Below are 25,024 nucleotides of genomic sequence, written 5' to 3'. Positions count from 1 at the left end.
TATAAAACAGTTATATTACCGGTTGTTCTGTACGGCTGTGAAACTTGGACTCTCACTTTGACAGACGAACAGAGATTGAGGGTTTTTGAGAATAAGGTTCTTAGGAAAATATTTGGGGCTAAAAGGGATGGAGTTACAGCAGAATGGAGAAAGTTACACAACACAGAACTGCACGCATTGTATTCTTCACCTGACATAATTAGGAACATTAAATCCAGACGTTTGAGATGGGCAGGGCATGTAGCACGTATGGGCGAATCCAGAAATGGATATAGAGTGTTAGTTGGGAGGCCAGAGGGGAAAAGTCCTTTGGGGAGGCCGAGACGTAGATGGGAGGATAATATTAAAATGGATTTGGGGGAGGTGGGATATGATGGTAGAGACTGGATTAATCTTGCTAAGGATAGGGACCGATGACGGGCTTATGTGAGGGCGACAATGAACTTCCGGGTTCCTTAAAAGCCAGTAAGTAAGTAAGTGATTGTTAGGAGTGCTACGAGGAATTGGTCGTCTCTAAATTCAATTGAAATTTACAAGTAAACGTATGGCATACTTAGTTGATTCACAGAAGAATAAACCAATTTTGGTTATGACTCTTTCGTGTACCATTTACGTTCGGCTAACAGGAAGGACAAGCGCTTCTGGACCTGCTGTAATTCTACATATGTCACAATTTTTATTTAAATAATAGAATCTTAGAAAAGATGGCACAAGTAAGCATCTCCATGAAGCTAGTGTTGTTGACATTTAAGTTAGAAAAGTTTCAAAAATGTATTTTGGTCTACTCCGAAAGGACGTCCTAATGAAATGCTCTCTCGAATTGTCCGTTCCGTTCTGGAAAATGTGCAAAACGAAAAGATTTTAACCGCTCTTTCAGACAGAAACAACCTACGAAGAACTGTTAACAAACAACAAAATCGACGTAGATCCCCGAATGTTAGAAATATGCAAGATCTCGAAATAAATCACCCATTTGATGAGACATTGAGAGGTGAACAATTTATCCTGTTTGACTCCGGTAGAGAAGATCTGGACAGATTTATAATATTCTCCACGAACCGTAACAGTGAACATTTGAGTGGATCGGGACATTACTTCACAGATGGAAGGTTTAAGACAGTTTATGCATCTGTTTACTATGCTAAAATTTATAACACAGTAATTCTTCTCAAGCAACCTTAACTTCTGTTCCTCTCTCAGAGTGAGAGTCCAAGTTTCACAACCATACAGAACAACCGGTAATATAACTGTTTTATAAATTGTAACTTTCGACCTTTTTTTGAGAGCACACTGGATGATAAAAGCTTCTCAACCGAATAATAACAGGCATTTCCCATATTTATTCTGCGTTTAATTTCGTCCCGAGTGTCGTTTATATTTGTTACTGCTGCTCCAAGATATTTGAATTTTTCCAACTCTTCAAAGTATAAATTTCAATTTTTATATTTAACCTCAAGATTAGAACTATGTAATTATGAATATACAATAAATTAATTTCAAGGTACATTATTGGACATTAATTACATTGGTCATTTACTTTTGGACAGTTTGTATTGAACCATTTACATTGATATTTTATTCCTGGACAATTTTATTTTCGGACATTTTTTCCATTGACATTATGACCTGCAAGACGTTGCAGGGAGTGTAGGAATCAAGTATGGCAGTGATGGGCATAATGTTCCCACATGGGCATTCCTTACACCACTCCTTCATTTCCCCGTCCACAAGTATTCTGCGTGTACGTACAGTAGGTAAAGGTTGAACCTCCTACCATATCAGTAGTGTGTGAAGTAGTGGAATTGTAGTTATCGATTTAATTTCAAAGGACCATGGGAACAAGAGTACTTTGTTGTTATGAATAACGGGAAAACGCAGTGCCTCAACTGTTCAGTTGAAATTTACATAAAACATTATAATATTGGAATGCACATAACAAGGATTTTGGTACACATAAACTGACAGGTAAGAGTTTAATATAGGACTGTTAAAATACTTTACCTTAAAATAATGGTTTACGTTTATTTGTAATAGTATTCAGCGTGATATGAACAGACGATCATTTATTATAGGTAAGAAGTCATTGTGATAAAATGAATGCCTAATTTTCCGATGACAGAAATTGTAAAAAGAATAAATTAAATAAAAAATATGTAATAAAATGACGCAGAGTTCAATTTACTATTTTCTAAAGCGGAAGGAATGAATTAGCGGATGTAATTGAGAAAGGTTCTGTACAGAACTTATTATAATTAACAACACATTCCAATTCTTTTATTTTATGTAAGTACAGTAGTTTAATCTATTTGTGTAAAAAAGAAGTCTCGCCTCTTAAACAACCAGATCAGTTTTACATGGAACTGTCACTGATCGTTTAATACGGGTTTCACTGTATATTAATAGCATGGGATTCATTGGAAACCAACATATGGATCGAATAGACTGTAGCAGTCGCATCTAATATATTATCGATCAAGTAGCCTAAGACGTTTTAACTGTCTACGACAGAGGTCTCCAAAAAGCGTATCGTCATTCGTGCTCTCGATGCTGCCCGCCGAACACAGTGTGCTGTAAGGCTAGAGAAGGGGAAGAGACTCGTACCTCAACAGATGGGAGAGGTCAGTGGGGGATCGCGGCAACGGTCTGTTTATGGTTACAAATAATAACATCAAAAGAACAAGAAATATCATACGTTTGTATATTATTTTGACATACTATGAAGCTGGAGCCCTGTCTGTTGCTATTGACACAAGCCATTGCAAATTCAACCTCTTCTGTTCTATGGTGCCTTTCAGTGCCTGGAAAAGATCTTCTCCAGTTGTATTTTGTAATTACATCTAGAAGACATTCAGACACAGTAAAATGTTCATTAACTCCTCGGATGAAAATGGCTAGGTGAGCTTTGTCATCTCTATCTGTGCTTTCATCCAATGCATGTTAGTAAGCTACAAACTGGTTAATTGTGGTTTCGACTTCAGATTCAATTACATTTACAATCTTTAAATTCCTTCTCTGAACTCTAATTGGAAACAATTTAATTTTCTTAAACTTTGACTTTGTTCTGGACACAGTATTTTAGTAACGTCCTGTATGCACGATTTTATAAATGATGCTTCTGTAAAGGGCTTCATTGATTTTCCAATATTCCAAGCTAAAACATAGCTAGCAAGAAACTTTTTTGTTTAAGACTGAGGACACGTGTGTGATTTGTGTTTGTATTTTCTTGTTTTATATTAAATTTTATATTTATCAAAATATTTGTAGGCCTACGCATTTCACCTAAAATTAAACGAAAAACTATAAGTATGCCATGCGGAACTGAGTGTCAACGTATTGTAATATACTGATTATTATGTATAACCAACAGTTATACAGACGTCCCAAAAAGAAATTATTTTCACATGTCCAATATGCCTGTAATTGTATGATATTCTTTGTGAAGGGTCGAGTATTGTCGCATGTTGAATTTTAACACACCCTTAAGAATTTTCGAACAAATTAAGCATTTCACATTCTCCCCACTAACACAAAAAAGCCTCTTCCTATTCATCCTTGAATGTATACGTCAATAATTGGAAGACATTGTGAAACGGTGGAACATTCCGACCAGATTATACCGAATTGCACGATAAAATTATTCAGTGTAAATGAAATTCTTAACTTAAAGATTTAACCTGTATGAATTATCAATGATAATGGCAGTCCGCCACTGCTCTTCGTTCGCGCACTAACATTGAGTACAGTACAGGTGGAGATGGGTGAAGCGGAGCGCGCTCATTATGTACTGGCTTCGATTCCGTTCAGGGGCTTACTCCCGAGTACGCTTTTTGAGACGTCTGGTCTACGATGTATGGCGCCATATTTGAAGAGTAAAGGAATTAAAATTTTTAGTTGATTAGCTACTGTATATGGATCCCAACTATCTTATACAGCACCATGTTTATGATCATTGGGATTTGTATTTCTATTCACCATTGGAGGTTTAACTCGATTTAAACAGATTTGTGCAACAGTCGGAAGAAATCTAAAAAATAAGACAAGCAAGAACCTCAGATGAAATTCTTTAGTACGTACATCTGTTTTATGTAAGCTTGAGAAAAATCAACTGCATACATCTACTTACACAGTGTAATTTAAACAGATTTGTACAACAGTCCGAAGAAATCTAAAAAATTTGACAAGAACCTCAGATGAAATTCTTCAGTACGTACATCTGTTTTATGTAAGTTGGTGAAAAATCAACTGCATACATCTACTTACACTGCAATTTATATGATCAAGTTATATTTGAAGAAAGTGAAGACACGCTACAAATGGCAACATTTCAACAAGATAAATTAATAAGAACTTATAATCTACATTTATCCATTGGAAAGTAAAAGAATAATGGCTTTCTTAGGTGAAATTCCAGTCTGAGCTACGATAATCCTAAAAGATAAAATGATAGAACAAGTGCAATATTTTAATTGTCTTCTCATAAGAAGTCAACGAACTCAGGTCTGTCTTTCTTAATGAACTACCTCCCATCTCCCTTCCTGGCTACAATGTTGCAAGCCGGTCGCATCAGTCAGTGGCTTCAAATTAATGGTTTTTAAATTAAATTGACACGAAAATCGTTTACGCTATTGAAATACGCCAGAGGGATAAGTTATTCTTTATTGCATTTTCTATCGATATGGACAAAAATCACGATCCTCTCGAGTTACTGAATAAGAGGATGTTAAATATTTGGAATAAAATTAAAAAAAAAAAATCTATATACTTTCGACTAATATTGTATTACAGTTTTTTGTTACATACATAAGCTCTTCGCTCTGAAAATCTGCAGAGTACTTCACTTCCACCCTGTATAGTGTATACATCTATTATCAGGCAGTACATCTCAGTTTAAGATATGTGTCAGAGAAAGAACGATTGTTTGTATGCATCTGAAGTCTGATTAGCGGAATGTGTTACTAGTCAGGTGTGTATGCAATGGAGGGGGAAAGGAACTGGCCAACTTACCCTATTAACTCCTAGCTTAGTTATCTCATGAATGATGACTTAATGGCATCAGAAGGAGACAGACATGTTGGAAGATCTCTGCATCGATGCCAGGATGACTCTTGAGTGGGAACAGACCAGATGGGCTTGCAGCAGACTTTTTTAAGGTAAGTGCACCAATACCTTTTGTGTACAAATCATAAAATTAAAGTTAATTTTGTTATTTCGATGCTTAGTAAATGATTTAATGTATGTATATATTTTGAAAATATACTTCAAGGAAATAAATAGATATGGTAGGTTTTCGCAATCACGATAAATGCGAAATGCGCCCAAATGCTGTCAACATAAGTAATTTTTCATATGAGGAAACAAAGAGGAAGGCAGAAAATAGGAAAGACTGGAGAAGCTGGGTTTGCAGTTAAAGACCTGCCCTTGGTCAGAACACTATGAATGAATGAATGAATAAGTAATTTTATGTTTAAAAGCATGTTAAGTTTATTACTATAGTTTTTTAATCCGAGATAAAATGAAAAATTGAGTACAAAACGCGAAATGTATATATATATATATATATATATATATATATATATATATATACATGAAAAAAATATTCTTTTCTAAGTTAGGAATCTTTCAATCTTTCAAAATTCAATAAATCAATTAAAACTAAAATATCATGTATGTATATAATAATTATTTCTCCAGTATATTATTGCATAATATTTTGCATTTATTTTACAATTGTATTATTTAATATTTTTCATTTCATTTTATTATTTGTACTTTCTAGTTAACCGAATCTTCTATGTTTTAACTGATATAATTTTGTTGTATTTCTTGTATTATTATTTTGATATTCGTCACTTTACGTTTGCTTACATATATTTGATTATTTAAATTAAACAATTAAATAATTATTTTAGTGTAGGCTTAAACTTATAATATTATTTTTTCATTATTCGATGTAAACTCCACTCCCGGCCACAAGCTTTTGCTTCATCGGGAGTGCGAAACAAAAGTGTACCATTATTATGATCGTTCAAATCAATTATTATTATTATTATTATTATTATTATTATTATTATTATTATTATTATTATTATATATGTCTGTGCAATAAAAGCGAAATTACATTTTACGGGGCATTTTTGTGATTTTGTAAAAAAAATCTGTCTAAAGGCCCTTCACATATAGTTGCTTACATTTTTTAAAATAGTTTAGTAACCTCTTTAATGTTAGCTTTTAAGTATAAGTAGCATAGGAATATGAATTACTGACACCCTGTATGTTTTTATATGTACTTTTATCTCTAGTTTTCAACTAACTGTCTGGTTCTGGTGGTAGAATATTGGCTGCCTATGCGATCTCTTCAGAGTTCGCTCGCAAACAAGTTGCATGTGGTAGCGAGTGATAATGATGGAGTTAACAGGTTGGATCGGGATAGAATCACACCATATGTTTTGTATTGTGTCTTAATGTTTGCAATTTCACTGTAATTTTATATTGTGTTCCTTTGCTTTTTTATAATTTTCAAGAATTTTAATGGAAATGTAGAAAATACACCTGTTACATTGGCGACATTGAATTTCTACCACTAAACTTTCTATAAAAAAAATGGTGCACCCCAAAAGGCTACAAAATGCTAAATTCAAACATTAAAAATGATATAAAATACTAAATATGATTTTTGAAGTGATAAATTTTTAATTTTAAGTTATTGAAATCCACCATCTATAGAATGTAAACACTAATAGCAGTAACTGAAACGTCATGAAACGTGTAGACTGTATAGCGCAGGCCTGCACAAGGTTTGCGCTCTCCGAGCCGGCTCACAGCCCATGAGCGGAATGCAGATATTGGCTGCGCTCTGTATAAGGGTGGACTGGAAGAAGGGGGTGATCTCGTACAAAATATACACAAAAGTAAATACAGTAGGCCTACTAGTAAGAGTGTTTATGAAGTGAATTCCCGTTCAGTATTTGCAAACCTATCTTGGACTATTATTAATTAATAAAGAATACAGAAATAATAGAAATTCTATAGCTACTTAAATGTACAATATCATTTTGTTATATTTATCAGCACATCAAAACGAGGTTTTATTCTGTTGGCAGCTGAAAGGAACAGTAGCCTACTGATCGTAATGAAATATCATTTACAGATGTTCGATGTCTGCCTTCATTAAAGTTGATTACAGAAAACGGTAGCTCACAAATATAAATGTTGAGCCAAACATAGCAATCATTTTCACAGCCAGCCTGTATAGTCGTGGATATTATTGCTAATGCTTAGTCTTGTAAAACTCAACCAGGCTAGTAGTATTATTCAAACGATCTTTAGCCCTTAGGTCACATTGAAGATCAATAAGTTCCAGCTGTAAATCGTTAAATGTTATGTTCCGTCTTTTAGATTCCTCCATACTGTACTGTAGCAGTAGGTAAGCAACGTGAAACAGTTACTGAGAATAGGCCTACACACTGCACTCCACTAGATAACTGACAGTCAGTGGTCGTTTCCCTCTCCTCTACCTATATCAAGTCTATGTCACTCTGACGTATCTTCCTCTCCGTTTCGGCGAGCGGTAAACACCGCTCTCCCGCTCCGAAGGAGCGCGCGCGCTCGTTGAGCACTGATTGTGCAGGTATGGTGTAGACTGTAGAGCAGAAACTATAAAAATGAGAAATTAAATTATTTGTACATTTACATGATACCGATTCTCTTTCCTCCCATAGGTAGTACGTTGTTTCCTCTTCTATCACAACGCTGTACAGACAACGTAGTCGCAATAATCCCTTTGGATGGCAACAATGACTGCCCTGTTACCACGCAACCTCGGAGTCTCGAATTTGAAGCGTCAGATGCGATATGAGCGCCGCAGGCGGCGCCGAGGGACCTGACATCCTGGCGTTGAGAGGATGGAGCAGAAAGACTCGACTTCGCAGGCCGTCGAGCAGGAGAAGCTCAACTTGGCGCGGCAGAACGGAGAGCTGGAGCAGCGAACGAAGAGAAAGGTACAGATCTCTAAATCTGATTTAACCATTCTAGGTACCCCTATTTTCTTAGATGCAGTTCAAGATATTGCAAAGCAGAAATTGCTTCGTTTGAAAACTTTGCTTGACAGGTTAGTCCCCCTTAATCCCCACATATCTTACTTTCTCCTTACTTACTTACTTACTTACTTACTGGCTTTTAAGAAACCCGGAGGTTCATTGCCGCCCTCACATAAGCCCGCCATCGGTCCCTATCCTGTGCAAGATTAATCCATTCTCTACCATCATATCTCACCTCCCTCAAATCCATTTTAATATTATCTTCCCATCTACGTCTCGGCCTCCCTAAAGGTCTTTTTCTCTCCGGCCTCCCAAATAACACTCTATATGCATTTCTGGATTCGCCCATACATGCTACATGCCCTGCCCATCTCAAACGTCTGGATTTAATGTTCCTAATTATGTCAGGTGAGGAATACAATGCGTGCAGTTCTGTGTTGTGTAACTTTCTCCATTCTCCTGTAACTTCATCCCTCTTAGTCCCAAATATTTTCCTAAGCACCTTATTCTCAAACACCCTTAACCTATGTTACTTTCTCCTTAAGAACTGTTTATTGATTCCAAAATTTAACTACTTTTTGCGGACTACCCCTATATGGTTGTTTCCGTCTTTCCTCTGTCAAGCTGACAATATGTTACGTCATTACTTACAAATTTTACTTAATATTTCTCTTAGTGATTGCAGTTGGATTCAGGCTTCTCTACCTATTAAATTTGGTGGGTTAGGTATTAGAAAATTGAGTGATATTTGTACGCCGGCATTTTTAGCTTCTGCACACGGGGTTTTGGACCGAATCAAATCTATTTTTCCCTCTTACAGTGATTCGGTTCAGATCCCTTTTGTGCAGGAGGCTTTAGTTCGATGGGGTGAGGTTTCCAATAACTCTAATCCTCCGTATTTTCCAGCGGTTCAAAAGAATTGGGATGAAATACTAATCTCTCTTGTTAAGGAGTCCCTTCAGTCATCTTTTTCTTCAGATACAGATCGTGCTCGTTTTTTGGCTCTCCAACAAAATGTTTCAGGATCTTGGCTTCATGCAATTCCTTCCCCTAACATCGGTACCCTTATGGATCCCAGATCCTTTAAAGGTTCCGTGGCTTTACGCCTCGCTTGCAAAATCTGTCACATTCATAAATGTATCTGTGGCAATATTGTAGATTCTTATGGCCACCATGCCTTAAGCTGTGTCATGAGTAAGGGGCGTCTCTCTCGTCATTCATCGCTCAATGACATCATTAAAAGAGCATTAACATCTTCAGGGGTTCCATCCATCTTAGAAACTTCCGGGATCAGCCGTTCAGACGGCAAGAGACCCGTTGGTCTGACTCTAGTCCCGTGGCGTGTAGGCAAATCCTTAATTTGGGATTCCACATGTGTGGATACACTGGCCCCTCAACCTCTAAGACACCAGGATCTGCAGCAGAAAGTGCCGCTGTAAGTAAACACCATAAATATAAACATCTTGCAGATAATTATATTTTTGTCCCTTTTGCGGTTGAAACGTTTGGATCATAGTGTAGTGAAGCCAAAGCTCTCATCTCCACCATAGGCAGAAGTTTAGTGCAGCTTTCTGGGGACCCTCGAAGCAGTCAATATCTAGGTCAGCGCATCGGTATCGCCATTCAGCGCGGTAATGCTACAAGTATTATTGCATCCTTCCCCGAGTCCTCTTATTTAGATGAAATTTTCTTCCTTTAATTATTCAATTTATTTGTATTTTATTATAGTATACATGTCAATGTGAATACAATTTTTTTATTTGTAAAACTAAAAAAAAAAAATATTCTCTATTTGTAAAATTCTTTATAAAGTATACTCGTATTAAAACAATAAAATTATACTAGTAATGACTAAAAAAAAAAAACAGATCTCTCTTCTCCTGGGACCTTGTCTCTCCCTTGCAAAATTACGATTCTCAATCTGTAAATTAAAATATGGTCGTTTACAACATTATGAAATTTGCACGAACTGGCATGCGCGAACCATTTCGTGCAAATATACAGAGTAAACTGTAATGTCATTAATTTAAGGGGTTATTCTTTGAGATATATCAAACAAAAACGTATGATACAATTTTTCTCATTTTTGTTTCCTTTTCGAGATAAAAATTGTTTTATATTAAACATTTCATAGCGTGTTTTGGGAAAGCCATTGATTTAATTCCCAATATGCTCAGTCAATTTAAGAGAGCAGTGTATTATGATAATAATTTATTGAAATAATTTTAGTGTTGTCATATACAGAAATTTCATCGGAACAAATGTAACTTTTCCTTCTGAAAAGAATTGGCACAATGTTACATTTGTTCGGATCAAATTTCTACACATCTGAAGGACAAAACTAAATTCTTTCAATAATGTATTATCATAATACACTGCTCTCTTAAATTGACCATATTGGGAATTAAATCAATGGCTTTCCCAAAACACGCTATGAAATGATTGGGTTACAAGCTGAGAAGAAACTGCCTACTTAAGGATGCACTGGAAGGAATGGTGAACAGGAGAAGAATTCGGGGCAGAAGAAGGTATCAAATTATATACGAGATTAAGATATATGGGTCATATGCAGAGATTAAGAGGAACACAAAAAATAGGAAAGATTGGCGAAAGCTGGGTTTGCAGTGAAAGACCTGCCCTCGGGCAGAACACTTATGTTTAATATGTATGTATGTATGCATGTATGTATGTATGTATGTATGTATGTATGTATGTATGTAGAATGCATCAATTAGAAATGGTATAAAAAAGAAGCGTGATCGGTTGGAGAGCTATATTACATTGTTCAATAGAAATGAACTTTCCATAAATGATTTTGTGACAGTAATATCAAAGACGAACTTTCCAGAAATACTGTAATTAGATGAAAACAGTGTTAAAATATACCTACCGTGTAGGTTGGGATTAATTTCATAAATTTGCTACGTGACTTATTCACAAACCTCTACGTTGCATTTTACCTGTGTATGATATTTTATACGTAGTCGAACTAGAAACGACCTTCCTAGCTACTTCCAACAATAAAATTCTATCTGTGGTCCAATTAGACTGTACCTTTTTCCTTTTGGTCGCACTGGAAGACTCTGGTTGCGTTCTCATCACCTATAAACTGCTCAGCTTCCTTCAGCTCGTAATGTACAGGGACATCATTTTATTTTTACTTCAATTTTTATTGTACCTGAGTTTTTGAATGTACTTCACTCCCACCCCTACTACTAACGAAGTTCAACCGTTCTCCACACAGATCCAAGACCGCGTATACAGTCATAGTAGCCTCACCGTCACAGTACGTTCCAAAAATATGTTCGCGTTTTCCAATGACGAAAGAGCATTCAATATTGCATCATTTTCGCACAGGTACTGTCGTCCATTTGCCTACGTCGCATTCCGGTTTTCTCCACCAGCTTCTATTCGCCTCTCTGTAAAGGCTAGTGACTGGGCTGTCTTATCTCTTTTCTGAGAACATTAATTTCTGTTAGGAATTGGACATCTACGTAATATTATACCCATAAAACTGTTTAAAATAACTTAAATAAAAGGACCTCGTTAAGTAATTAACTGTCACGTGATTTCCCTCCTTTCTACGATCCTGCGACATAACCACTTGGACGGACAGTAGATAGCATTTCTGAGTAATTTTATCTTTTCGGATCGAGCAGAAGTGAAGATTGAAATTACAGTACGTAAGGTACTCTTTTACAGAGTAGGTACAAATTATTTCAACATGAGTTACTAGTACGAAGGACGAAACTGGTAATTGGAATTACACACATTAGAACTGGAGTCTGTATCAAAATGAACGGCCACCATCTTGAAAAATGTGTTTAAATATCCATATTATGATTATTTTTCAATTTAACTTCATTCTCTATATTGTATGCTAATGTGCTGTAGACAGTATAATATACACTGCATAATGAATACGTCCGTATGGACAGCTCAGTTCGTGAGTAAAAACACTCATTGTTAATACTGTACTGTATTCTGGTTAAACAAAAACGTAATGAAAATTATCAAACTCAAAAGCGTGATATTTCCTAGTAAAGTGATTTGTTTGTCAGGGGCGAATGCTAGTCACGAAAGTTAGGCTTGCTCTTTTATTCATAGGGGAAGATGGGAGGATATAATAATTCATAATTAATAAAAATAATCAGACCCACATAGCCTAAATAATTTATTTTATAATTATGAAATCATTATGAGTCATGGATCATATTCGCTTATCAGATGTAGAAGTTCGATATAATATAACAAACATGGCCAACAAAACAGTTTATTTAGTTTTTTCGACCTTGCCAACCAATGTACATTGTTGTATTGAGCTGCACAGAACGAGCGCACATATTCTCTATAATGTCTGTCTTCTCTTGAATAGTCCTTCTGGAAAATGGATTTAATAATAAGGTTTCAATGATATACAATTCCGAACTCATTGCAATACTTCAAATTAATGTTTAAGAATTAATAATACATGCAGCAGCTAAGACATGCATTCCGCTCATACAATTACATTGCACTCGCAAATCACAGCACATTCCCGCTGTCAATACTGCTGTGTGTAACGTTAAATAGTCGTTGGTGTAGCTCTCGGACCAGAGCTTCAAACAACAGATAGTGTGCCTAGGACGGACTAAGGAGGAAGGCACTTGCGCGCGCATCATATTCTCGCTATTTCTACGTCTTTCCTGTAGCTCCGAGAAACGAGCAAGCGTTGCGATACTTGCGGTGTGCAACCTGCGGATGGTATTATGCCTAGACATTATTATAAAAATCAAAATAAATTTTAATGTACGTAATCCCATTTTGAGAAATAAACATTCTACGAAAATATTGGGCTTGCGCAGCAAGCATAGCATGCCCTGAGAAATCGCCCCTGTTGTTTGTATGTTACGCCATCGAACTCCAGTCGTGGAAGGGAGTAGCAACCGTTGATGCAAAGGTATAGCCAGGTTAATATCAGAAATGTTAGTAAAAATAAAATGATGTCCCTGTGTATTAAATAAAGGAGCATCACGTTGATGTGTCAGTGAAGGTGCAGGAGCGGAAGAAAGGCGAGCAGCAACTGAGGGATGTGGTGCGCTGCACGCATGCGCAGATGCACAGAAACGACCCACCCGTGCTGGAGCGCTGTCTTCGCGACCAGGAGACCGAGCTGTCGAGCCTCGTGGACGAGAAGGCGCGCCTGCTAGAGCAGCTGCAGATGCTGGACGAGCGTGCGAAGCTGAAGAGCGTCCAGCTGGAAGTGGTCAGGTCCAGGCTGCGGGCACTGAGACCCACCGCCGTACGTGAGCAGGACAGAGACACTTTTATGGTTACGGGGAACGGGGATTAAGAAAGTAGATTTTCTATTTTTATATTTTATTATTATTCTATTTAATATTATTATTACATTTTAATAATAATAATATTATTGGTATCATTGTCATCATTATCATTATCACTATTATTATCCAATGGCAGGATTTGACATTGTCATCATTTTTTGTTCTAGCTTCCCAAAACAGATACATCACATGTCCCTTTTGTTGTTTTGTAGGGTTCAGTTCGTAGCAAATTAGTATGCATTCCTCTGTCGTGACACTGTTTGGTTCGCCACATAGAAGACTTGCTGGAGATTGAAGAATCATTCTGTTATTATTGTTATTAGCCTGTTATTATTATTATTATTATTATTATTATTATTATTATTATTATTATTATGTTATCATCGTCATAATTTAGTCGAGTTGGTATAGCGCTGGCCTTCTATGCCCAAGGTTGCGGGTTCGATCCCGGGCCAGGTCGATGGCATTTAAGTGTGCTTAAATGCGACAGGCTCATGTCAGTAGATTTACTGGCATGTAAAAGAACTCCTGCGGGACAAAATTCCGGCACATCCGGCGACGCTGATATAACCTCTCCAGTTGCGAGCGTCGTTAAATAAAACATAACATTTAACATCGTCATTATTATTATTATTATTATTATTATTATTATTAGTAGTAGTAGTAGTAGTAGTAGTAGTAGTAGTAGTAGTAGTAGTATCATTATTATTATTTTTATGTTATCGTCATAATAATAATAATAATAATAATTATTATTATTATTATTATTATTATTATTATTATTATTAGTAGTAGTAGTAGTAGTAGTAGTAGCAGTGGTATCATTATTATTATTTTTATGTTATCATCGTCATTATTATTATTATTATTATTATTATTATTATTGTTATTATTATTATTATTATTATTATTATTATTATTATTATCATTTCTTGCATTTGGTCAATTGATTAATGTAGACTATTCCATTATTTCAATTATCTCATTGTACTAATTTTATAATTTTATAATTATTATTTGATCATTGATTATGTAGACCATTATATTGTTTGTATTTCATCTCATTGCCGTTTTCTATCATTCATTCTCATCATCATTTGTTGTTTTGTTCTGTTTTGTATCGTGCAAAACTGTAATTGGCCTTGTGCTGTTGTTTTTGCACGTTAATATTCTAAATAAATAAATAAATAAATAAATTATTATTATATTTTATACTATCATCGTCATAATTATTATTATTTTTGCTATTATTATGTATTAATTTGTATAAAGATCATACACTAGAAAATCAATCTCATGTTACCTGAATGGAAAGTAAAGAATAGGATGACCAGATTCACATCGATAAAGAGGACACAAAGCTTAAAGAAGGAGGACATTGTTCGAAAAAAAAAAGGACGGAAAATATGTAGATCTACTTAGATTTAAGCTTAGGCCTCCGTTATCTTAAATTACCAATATCTATTTTATTACAAAATATTTACAGTACAGATTTAGGCTTATATCATACTGAAAAGTATGTTAATATCTATTTTATTACAAAATAATTACGAAAAAAACTTAATAATAATGATTTTACAGTTAGCTAAATATGAAAGTCAAGGGAACTACAGGGACATCATTTTATGTTTACTTCAATTTTTAGTGTACCTGAGTTTTTGAATGTACTTCACTCCCACCGCTTCTACTAATGAAGTTCAACCGTCCTCCACACAGATCCAAGACCGCATATACAATCATAGTAGCCTTACGGTCATAGTAAACAGTACGTTCCAAAAGTATGTTCGCATTTTCCAGTGACGAAAGAGCTTTCAATATTGCATCATTTTCCATTTGCCTACGTCGCATCCCGGTTTTCCTCACCTGCTTCTATTCGCCTCTCTGTAAATGCTAGTGGCTGGGCTTTCTTGGCTCTTTTCTGAGAACATTAATTTCTGTTAGGAATTTGATGTCTACGTAATATTATATCCATACAATTGTTTAAAATAACTTAAATAAAAGAGCCTCGTTAAGTAATTAACTGTCACGTGATTTCCTCCCTTTCTATGACGCTGCGACGTAACCACTTGGACGGACAGTACATAGCATGTCTGAGTAATTTTAGCTTTTCGGATCGGGCAGAAGTGAAGATTGAATTAACAGTACGTAAGGTTTCTTTTATAGAGTAGGTACAGAATTATTTCAACATGAGTTGCTGATACGAAGTACGAACCTGGTAATTGGAATTACGTACAATAGTCTATAGTGCGATAATATGCACATTAGAACTGAAGCCTGTATCGAAATGAACGGCCACCATTTTAAAAAATGTGTTTAAATATACATATTACGATTATTTTTCAATTTAACTTTATTCTCTATAGTGCACGCTAATGTGCTGTAGACATTATAATATACACTGCATAATGAATACGTCCACATGGACAGCTCAGTTCGTGAGTAAAAACACTCATTGTTAATACTGTACTGTATTTTGATTAAACAAAAATCTAATGAAAATTACCAAACTCGAAATCGCGATATTTCCTTGTTTACGTAAATGGATGAACTACTTTTCTTCCCTCCTATACCTAGTAAAGTGATTTGTTTGTGCCAGTATCATCGAACTCCAGTCGTGGAAGGGGGTAGCAAACGGTGTTTCCGGTTCTTAATCGTTGATCCAAAGGTATAGCCGGGCTAATATTAGAAATGTTAGTAAAAATAAGGTGATGTCCCTGTATAATTATTAAAGAGAACAGAAAATATCTATTTATATTTACATTCGCATCTCGATTTACTAGCTACCTCTTAGCAACGACCATAACAAGGAGGAGCAAAGAGAGTTATGATCGTTGGCAAACAGTATATTTCATCGATGCCGCTACCACTTACTAGCAAATTAGGTACTTTAAAAAGGCGTCAAATCAGATAGTTTCAAAATATCAGGCATACAAGTCATGAAAAGAAGGACATTTCTTAATTTGTTAAAAATCCGGCCGGACCCCGGACATAGACCTAAAAAGGAGGAAATGTCCGGACAAAAGAGGACGTCTGGTCACCCTATGAAGAAGTAGTACAATATGTGCAGAAGAAAATTATAAATGCGTGCGCATTGGTTGTGTTTACACGTTCTTTTCCTTTTTGTGCAGCCAGACCAGCACGTCGGGACGCCGACTACGCACCAGCTGGTGTCTGGGACAGCACCGTCAACCTGCGTCACGGGTGAGTCGAGTCGATGCGATCTGTAACTTTAGGTTTTATCTTACATCCCCCCTCTCTTGCTCTTGTAGAAAGAAGGTCGTGACTGAAAGACTTCGACTTTTTATAACTCTTATTATGCATTTCTACGTGCATTTTTATTACCACTATCACAACAACCACATTATTTCTATTTCTGTTCGTATGAATAAAATTCAGTTTCAAATGTATGAATCAAAATCAGTATGTGTTTAATTTAACATCATGTACCATCCATGTATTAGATAATGTCGTCTGTTATGGCCTGATTCCATCTCTTCATCGGACGCCCTGCAGATCTCCTTCCTCTAGGCTAGAGTCTAGACAACTACTGCAGGGTTCTTCTTCTCTTCACATGCCCTGTCCATTTCCGTCTTAATTGAACATTGTGGTGTAGTATCGAGTGTATCTTCATTTCCCCATGATGTCCATGTTTCGCTTTTGGTCCCATTTGATACGACCGCGATGCGTCTCATAGATTTCATTTCCGCTGCAATAATATTGTAGACAATGTAGAGGCAACCTCTTGCTAGAGTATATAGACTGGGCTAAAGTTTTATCAGTTTTATTGTAATGTGTTTCTGTGCAAAAGATGATCTCATAAATGAATATTTAATTAAATTATGATGCTGCATTAAAGATGGTTTTCTTGCTGAATACATAGTACCTAAGATTTTTTAAATATTTATCCTTAGTGTACTTTCGGTGACTCAGGAGAAAACGAGAGCGGACTGAGGAGGAAGGGATGTGAACAGATAACGTACGACAACACGTGCAATATTTGTACTGCAGTAAGCGGAAACATTAGGTCTCCTTCTGTTCAACTTAGCTTTAATTTCCATACACATTGTTACTCATGTTTCCTGCACGAGTAATAACCTGGCTACTGGGATGCATATCTGAGCGATGTTTATAATAATCAACAGCGATAGTCAAGAAGGTCACATTCTTTCCGCTCGTCTTCTCCTGAGTAACGGAAAGTACGTAATTTTAGGCTTTCACTCCTACTGTGACCAGAATTAGTATTCTTGGTACTAATCCAGCGCGTCCCGGAACTTGACATTTCCAACTTTTCGGAACTGAATACAGGCTCCCTCATTAGAGCAGAGGGATCGCCTTCTCTAGTGGGCTCGTTATGCGTGCCTATAGTATCTGTAATTCTTCGCTATTGACATTTATGTATCTTATTTCTGGAGTCAAATAAGACACTCAAATAACATGAATATGTTTTGGTCACTGGCTAAGAATAAACTGTCTATTGAAGGATGCACTGAAAGGAATAAAAATTCGAGGCAGAAGAATATATCAGATGATAGACAACATTAAGATATAAGATGGATCGTATGCGGAATCGAATAGGAAAACGGAAAATAGAAAAGATTGGAAAATGCTGGGTTTCCAGTAAAAGTCCTGCCCTTGGGTTGAACACTATGAGTGTGAGTGAGTGAGTGAGTGAGTGAGTGAGTGAGTGAGTGAGTGAGTGAGTGAGTGAGTGAGTGAGTGAGTGAGTGAGTGAGTATTCCTTTCTCGTCACATAAAAATCGCAATCACATTATGACAACTGTACTGTAATGATTTGATTTTTAATATAAAGGGTTATCTGATTTTTCACAGCGGTCCACATCTGTGGAGTAACGGTCAGCGCGTCTGGCCGCGAAACCAGGTGGCCCGGTTGGGGCAAGTTATCTGGTTGAGGTTTTTTCCGGGGTTTTCCCTCAACCCAATATGAGCGAATGCTGGGTAACTTTCGGTGCTGGATCCGGGACTCATTTCACCGGCATTATCACCTTCATCTCATTCAAACGCTAAAGAACCTAAGCTGTTGATAAAGCGTCGTAAAATAACCTACTAAAATAAAAATAAACATTTTTCACAGTTAGTAATGGAGGCTGGTTTTATATTCGAGGGTAATTGGAGAAGTGAACTCAGGAGAAGGCATTCTTCCCTAAATAGTTTTCTTGCACGACTTCGTATCTCTGTGGTTTGAAGCAGCGTCTCTTTCCATCAAATCCGTTGAGAATAATAAAATTCTTATAGTATTTTTTTACATTATTTCAGCAGTGCTGCTTCACCGACCCTGCCGCTACGTGGCACCGTCGTCGGACAATAGAACGGCCATCGCCACACTGAGGATGCGCGCGCAGACCAAGGACCACATCATCGCGGCGCTGGCTGACGAGCTACGGGCACGAGCCCCGAAGAGCGATTGGCAGGGACTGGTGGAGCGCGTGGTCCCTGATTTTGAGTGCGCACATAAGCCCCATCCCGCGGTGAGTTCGACCGAATGCAATAGATTCGTTCCAACAACAGTCAGGAACCGTCCGTAACCATCCTGAGCATGCGCAGTACAGAAAAAGCGTTCCAACCCAATCCGAACCAGTCCTGAACCGGAAAAATGTACTGCAGTCGGGCGTTCCAACAAGCTTTTGACACGGGTTCGGAACGGTCAGAAATAGTCCGCGGATTGAGGCATGTACGGAAGAGTACGCGAGACGCGCATGCGCATAAGCTCACCAACGTCTCCTGGATACTGAAGAAAGACATGATCGACTGTTCACATCATTGAGGTTAAAGATGAAAAGTGACAGTGCAGACGAATAATAAAACTAGAGATTTAATTTAAATTTTCGCCAAAAAGAAAGGGAATGGAAATTATTTGGGTATTGAAACAGTTAATTACAATTTCAACATGCAGCTTTCATTAAAAATATAATAAATAATGTACATACATTAATAATTAAAAAAAGAACTATTTTTAGATGAGAGTCCCCCAGTACACGACATTGAATTAGCGTAATTCTTGCCTTCCATAATTTTTGCCATCTTTTTATAGAAAATGATCGAAATTTTATTTTCTGCAATTAGAATTATCTGCGAAACGATAATAATTATGCATCCCGTTCTTAGCAAAGATGATCACAGTTATAGCATCTCTGGATTTAGTACATAACGATCCGCGAAAGCGTTCCAACAGCGTCCAGTCCAGTTTCAATCCCATAGCAGATGCTCAACTAGCGCGTGCGCATAAGATGGTACAGGAACCGTACATGAACTGATCCATGAACCGCTTGTTGGAACGAACCTAATGCAAGTAAATTTGGCATGTCACGTTGTACCGTACATTTCTGAAAGCTGAAGACCCTTGTAGCACAGGGTCCTTAATTTATAAGGCTGCCGTAGGCCGGGATCTGGCTCCCGGGCGACAGGTCGAGCATCAGCCGGTAAAATGCTGCCTACAACGGCGGAAGCAGGACTGGATTACGAAACCTACCTTACAGTACGTGTTGGAAGTGCCTTCCTTCCGCTCGTATACAAGCTTGATGGCGCGAGACTATGTTGTCACTCACTCATCTAAGCTCTTCAACTGAAATGCGTCTTGTTTTATGCTGAATACTAGCCTGAATTTCTCTGTTATGTACGGATTCGTACGAAACACTTTGTCTTTCTAACTACCCCATACGTAAATATCACAACTGATTATGGTAAGTCGGGAGAGCGCAACGGTCACAAAGCAATACTTAGGCTGTGTGTCAAAGCTCAAGTCCATACTACACACTAGTGACTAGCAACTAGGTGACTTGTAAACTACACACTAGGAGCTTTGGAAATGTATGCTTGAAACATGGCCTTCTTCATAGACTAAAAACCATGATATCACGGTGCAGCACTGAATTAAGAAGGCAGTGTCCTAATGCCGTTTCATTACGAATTATGTGGAAAAGATAAGGGCTTAATATATTACAATAATGTTTAAAACATTGTAAAGAAAGTACTAACAACGTCAGGGTTCAAAGTTGACGTGTTATTCTACATTATATTTATATTATTTCACTCCCAAAGCATTTTCAGATTTCATAACCCCAATTGCTGATGAGGTATCCATGTTTGTTTAGTGAACAAGTCATCAATCAAGCAAACATTTTCGTTTACGGTTACTACGGACGTGATTGCTCTCCAGCAGACCTACCTTTATAGGTATCCACTGGAACTTAAGACCTGGCTGTCTGTGGTCGTCCTTCTCTAAACTTTTTTCCTTCTTTTTAGGGGCAGTCTCAAACCAAGAGCATAAACTACCATACATATTGGGATGTGTGAAATCTGTGCTTCAGTGGCTGACCATGATAATATCACAGTCTAGTATATACAGTCGCGAAGCTCAATACGTAGTAAATATACAAACATTAGATAGTTGCTCACCACTAGGATCGCTAATATCGCCTCATTACAGGCAATGCAAAATAGTACCGTCACAGTCTATTGTTTCTAGCACTCTCAAAACTCAAGCTTCGTGACTGTATATAGTAGACTGTGATGATATTGTGAATTTTATTAGTAACAACAATGTAATTTATTCGTCACAACAATAATTCCTTTCTACAATTCACCTTAAACGCTCTCGTCAACAATTGGATCTTCACTCAACACAGTATTCGTTATAGCACTCCACCGACGACAATGACAATTTACTTGGACTATTACGCACAACAATGAACTGTTAATCTTAACTAATATTTACAAAGCACTATTTACAAATCAGAACTACCAGTTCTCAGTTCACAGTTCTTCTATCTCAGTCACTCGAGTTCACGGTATCTCGAACCACAGACCTTCAGAGACAGTTCACTGTACTCGAACTCGGGTCCCTCCAACTGCGGTCCACTGCACTCGAACTCAGGTCCCTCCAACTGCGGTCCACTGCACTCGAACTCAGGCCTTCGGATGCTGACGCAGATGCGGACGCACACTCGAGTCGAACTCCGGCTGGCTTGCTTGCTCTGGCTTTCTCACTGACTGAATAACTGAAAACTCTGAAACTGCTGTCGTTCCTTCGCGACCGTAATTTATAACCACAGCGACGTAGCCTCGAAAGTTCGAATTCGCGAGTCTTCCATTTCGACGGATTTCTCGGCCTCTCTAGGCAAGCAGAAGATGCGCGCGCAAACTCTCTCCACTCTCTCGCCGCGTTGGCCCCTCTCCCCTCTCAGCCGCGCGCCATTCCAAAGTGCTCCGCGCGATCTTCTCTCTTGCGGGACGCTGGTCGTGAGTTCGAATCTCACGTCGCTGTCACAATATCTTTGAAAAATATTGGAGTGCAAGAGGTCAAATGACTTTATTGTCAAACGCCTGGCATTAGAAAACAACAATATATTGGAAAGTTTGGCCATGTTCATGAGTGACTAATTTCTTGAACGTTTTTATGAGAATCGTCCCTCTCACTTCATGAAAGTTTTAAAATTTCACAGTAAATATATGTTCAAAACATGAAAAAATTCCAAAAATGGCAATTACTAATACGAGTATATGCAATATTAAATTAAAATATGCACTTTTCACCAAAACTGTTCAAATACACACAATATGGTCTTATTCCATTATTTTTTATTCTCAACGCAAAGATACATCAATACTTCTTAAATATGACGTATAAATAAAAACATGATTTTTCACGTAAATTCTCGGCCTATTTATAAAATTGTTTCTCTTTCCAAAAGAATTCAATGTCCCCCAAAAATTTAGATAAAGTATTAATATTTTCCTCAACTATTCATTTTCTGTGGCAACTATGGTGAAATTTCCCTCGACTTGCAGTCACTGGATCGATGCTCCTCGCTTGTTACAGAAGATCACATCTCCGACCCGCATCCCTGCCAGGCCGCAGGTGCCCGCCACCTATCCGCACACGGCGTTCCCGCTGGCGCCACGCAACCTGCAGGTGGTGCGCCAGGTGGAATCAGACAGCCTGCTGCTCGTGTGGGACCCGCCCGACTCCGACGTGACCGGCTATGAGGTCAGTACCCGGGCAGTGCGATCCAGTTAACAAGGCTGATTATGCTAACAAAACCGATCCTTGAACATGTTCATATCATGTATAACAATACTCATAAAATCGTTGACAAATTTTTGTTGTTTAAAGTTGTTGTTTTCTAATGCCAGGCGTTTGACAATAAAGTCATTTGACCTCTTGCATTCCAATATTCTTCAAAGATATTATCATGGTCAGCCACTGAAGCACAGATTTTGAGGTGTTTCGAATCCATTTCTTGGTTTGAGTTGCACAATGGGCAGTTAGGGGACTGATATATTCCAATTCTATGCAGGTGTTTGGCCAAACAATCATGGCCTGTTGCCAATCTAAATGCAGCTACAGACGATTTTCGTGGTAAATCGGGAATTAACTGTGGATTTTGATGCAGAGAGTTCCATTTTTTCCCTTGGGATTGTGTTATCAAATTTTGTTTGTTGAAGTCTAAGTATGTAGATTTAATAAATCTCTTCACAGAGTAATACGTAGATTTAGTAACAGGTCTGTAAGTAGCAGTGCTGCCCTTCTTTGCTAAAGCATCCGCATTCTCGTTTCCCAGGATTCCACAATGGGATGGTATCCATTGGAATACAATTCTTTTATTGAGTGATATTAATTGAGAGAGCTTGTTGTTTAAAGTATATAGGTAACTCGGTATAGGCCTATCTACATTGCAACTAATCTCAGGATATAAAATGACACATTTGAAGGCAATTTTTATCTATATCTTTAAGATTGATTTACAAGATGATGAATTTGCTAATTCTGAATGAGGCAGTAGAAAAAGTGGACAACTTCAAATACTTGGGGTGTACTATAAGCAGTAACATGAGCTGCTGCCAGGAAGTCAAAAGGAGGATAGCAATGGCAAAGGAAGCTTTTAATAGAAAAAGAGCATCTTCTGCGGACCTCTGGAGAAAGAACTACGAAAGAGACTAGTGAAGTGCTTTGTATGGAGTGTGGCATTGTAGGAGCAGAAACATGGACATTAGGACAAAGTGAAGAGAAACGACTAGAAGCATTTGAAATGTGGATATGGAGAAGAATGGAGCGTGTGAAATGGACAGACAGAATAAGAAATGAAGCTGTGTTGGAAAGCGTGGGTGAAGAAAGAATGATGCTGAAACTGATCAAGAAGAAAAAAAAAGTAATTGAATCGTTATTTGTTAAAAGGGCGGAAGTCATATTTTTTTCACAATTAATTTTTTATTGAAATGTCCTCTCTTACCATTGACACATCAAGTGTTAAAAGGACTTTAAAAAACCCAGTACATTGGTTAAATTTCAACATAATTTATCATTTATATTAAAAGGGTAGATATTCTGGACAGTTTTTTGTTTCTCCTGTAAAATTTGCACTTTTGAACTTACGCCCCTTTAACAAATAGCGATTCAATTGGCTGATTACTGGCTGAGAAGAAACTGCCTACTGAAGGATGCACTGGAAGGAATGATGAACGGGAGAAGAGTTCGGGGCAGAAGAAGATATCAGATTATAGACGATATTAAGATATATGGATCATATGAGGAGACAAAGAGGAAGGCAGAAAATAGGAAAGACTGGATAATGCTGGGTTTGCGGTGAAAGACATTGAGCAGAACATTATGAATTAATGAATTTTGGTGATTATTATTATTATTATTATTATTATTATTATTATTATTATTATTATTATTACTAAATATTACACTTTTCTCTCGGCAATACGCAATTTATGTATGCGTCAATGGATTTTATATTGCGATTGCTATGTGTTGTATTGCTTGTAAATCGAATTAACCTGCTTGCTGTGTATTGTATATTCTTGTACACCAGCGTAGCTCAGTCGGCAGACTCGCTTGCCTGCTGATCTGGAGCTGCGCTGGGGCTTGGGTTAGATTTCCGCTTGGGATGATTATCGATTGAGTTTTTCCGACGTTTTCCTCAATCATAAGGCAAATGTCAGGTAATCTATTGCGAATCCTCGGCTTCACCTCACCTCATCTTACCAAAAAAAAATTGTACAACTCTTGACTTGTTCCGCAACTTAAAACTTCTATGATAATGCAAGGTCTATGGACTACAATAAATTTAATTTGCCATGGTCTTTATACCATCTAAGACAAATACAATGTTGCCAAATGTTTCATTTTTGCTGAAACAATCGCTCAATTTTGTGCTAAAATGAAAATCACCTTAATGTGACGAGCGGAAGTATTCGGAAGCACAGTCCTGAGTTCGTCCCTCTCTGCCGCAGATCTACGTGAACGACATGCTGTACCTTCGCGTTCGAAGCGGCTCGCGCTGCCACGCCCTCCTGCACAGCCTGAACCTCTACAGTTCAGTGCTGCTGTCCGTGTATTCACTGAACGGGGATCTGCTGTCCTTGCAGGCGGCTGAGATCATGTTTCGGTGAGTGCTTCATCTTCCAAATTATTATTATTATTATTATTATTATTATTATTATTATTATTATTATTACTACTACTACTACTACTACTACTACTACTACTACTACTACTACTATTATTATCATATAAGGTTAGTATTGAAAACAAATATTCAGAATGGAAACGAATAAATGTAGGAGTGAGACAGGGTTGTAGTTTATCTCCCCTATTATTTATAATATACATGAATCACATTATTAAGGAATGGAGATTGA

The 25,024-nt window shown here is 37.3% G+C and overlaps 1 protein-coding gene across 1 annotated transcript; it reads left to right on the top strand.

Moving 5' to 3' along the window:
• Window positions 1-7,901: 7,901 nt before the first annotated feature.
• Window positions 7,902-24,775, top strand: LOC138715600 (uncharacterized). The gene is made up of 6 exons (XM_069848675.1): window positions 7,902-7,997; window positions 13,042-13,317; window positions 16,489-16,561; window positions 18,635-18,846; window positions 22,197-22,364; window positions 24,617-24,775. The coding sequence occupies exons 1-6, from the start codon at window positions 7,902-7,904 to the stop codon at window positions 24,773-24,775; spliced, it is 984 nt and encodes a 327-aa protein (XP_069704776.1).
• The last annotated feature ends 249 nt before the right edge of the window (window positions 24,776-25,024 follow it).

The sequence above is a fragment of the Periplaneta americana genome, chromosome 15, assembly GCF_040183065.1.
Source record: "Periplaneta americana isolate PAMFEO1 chromosome 15, P.americana_PAMFEO1_priV1, whole genome shotgun sequence".
In the NCBI taxonomy this organism is placed as follows: domain Eukaryota; kingdom Metazoa; phylum Arthropoda; class Insecta; order Blattodea; family Blattidae; genus Periplaneta; species Periplaneta americana.
This window is presented reverse-complemented; position numbering and strand designations above follow the sequence as displayed.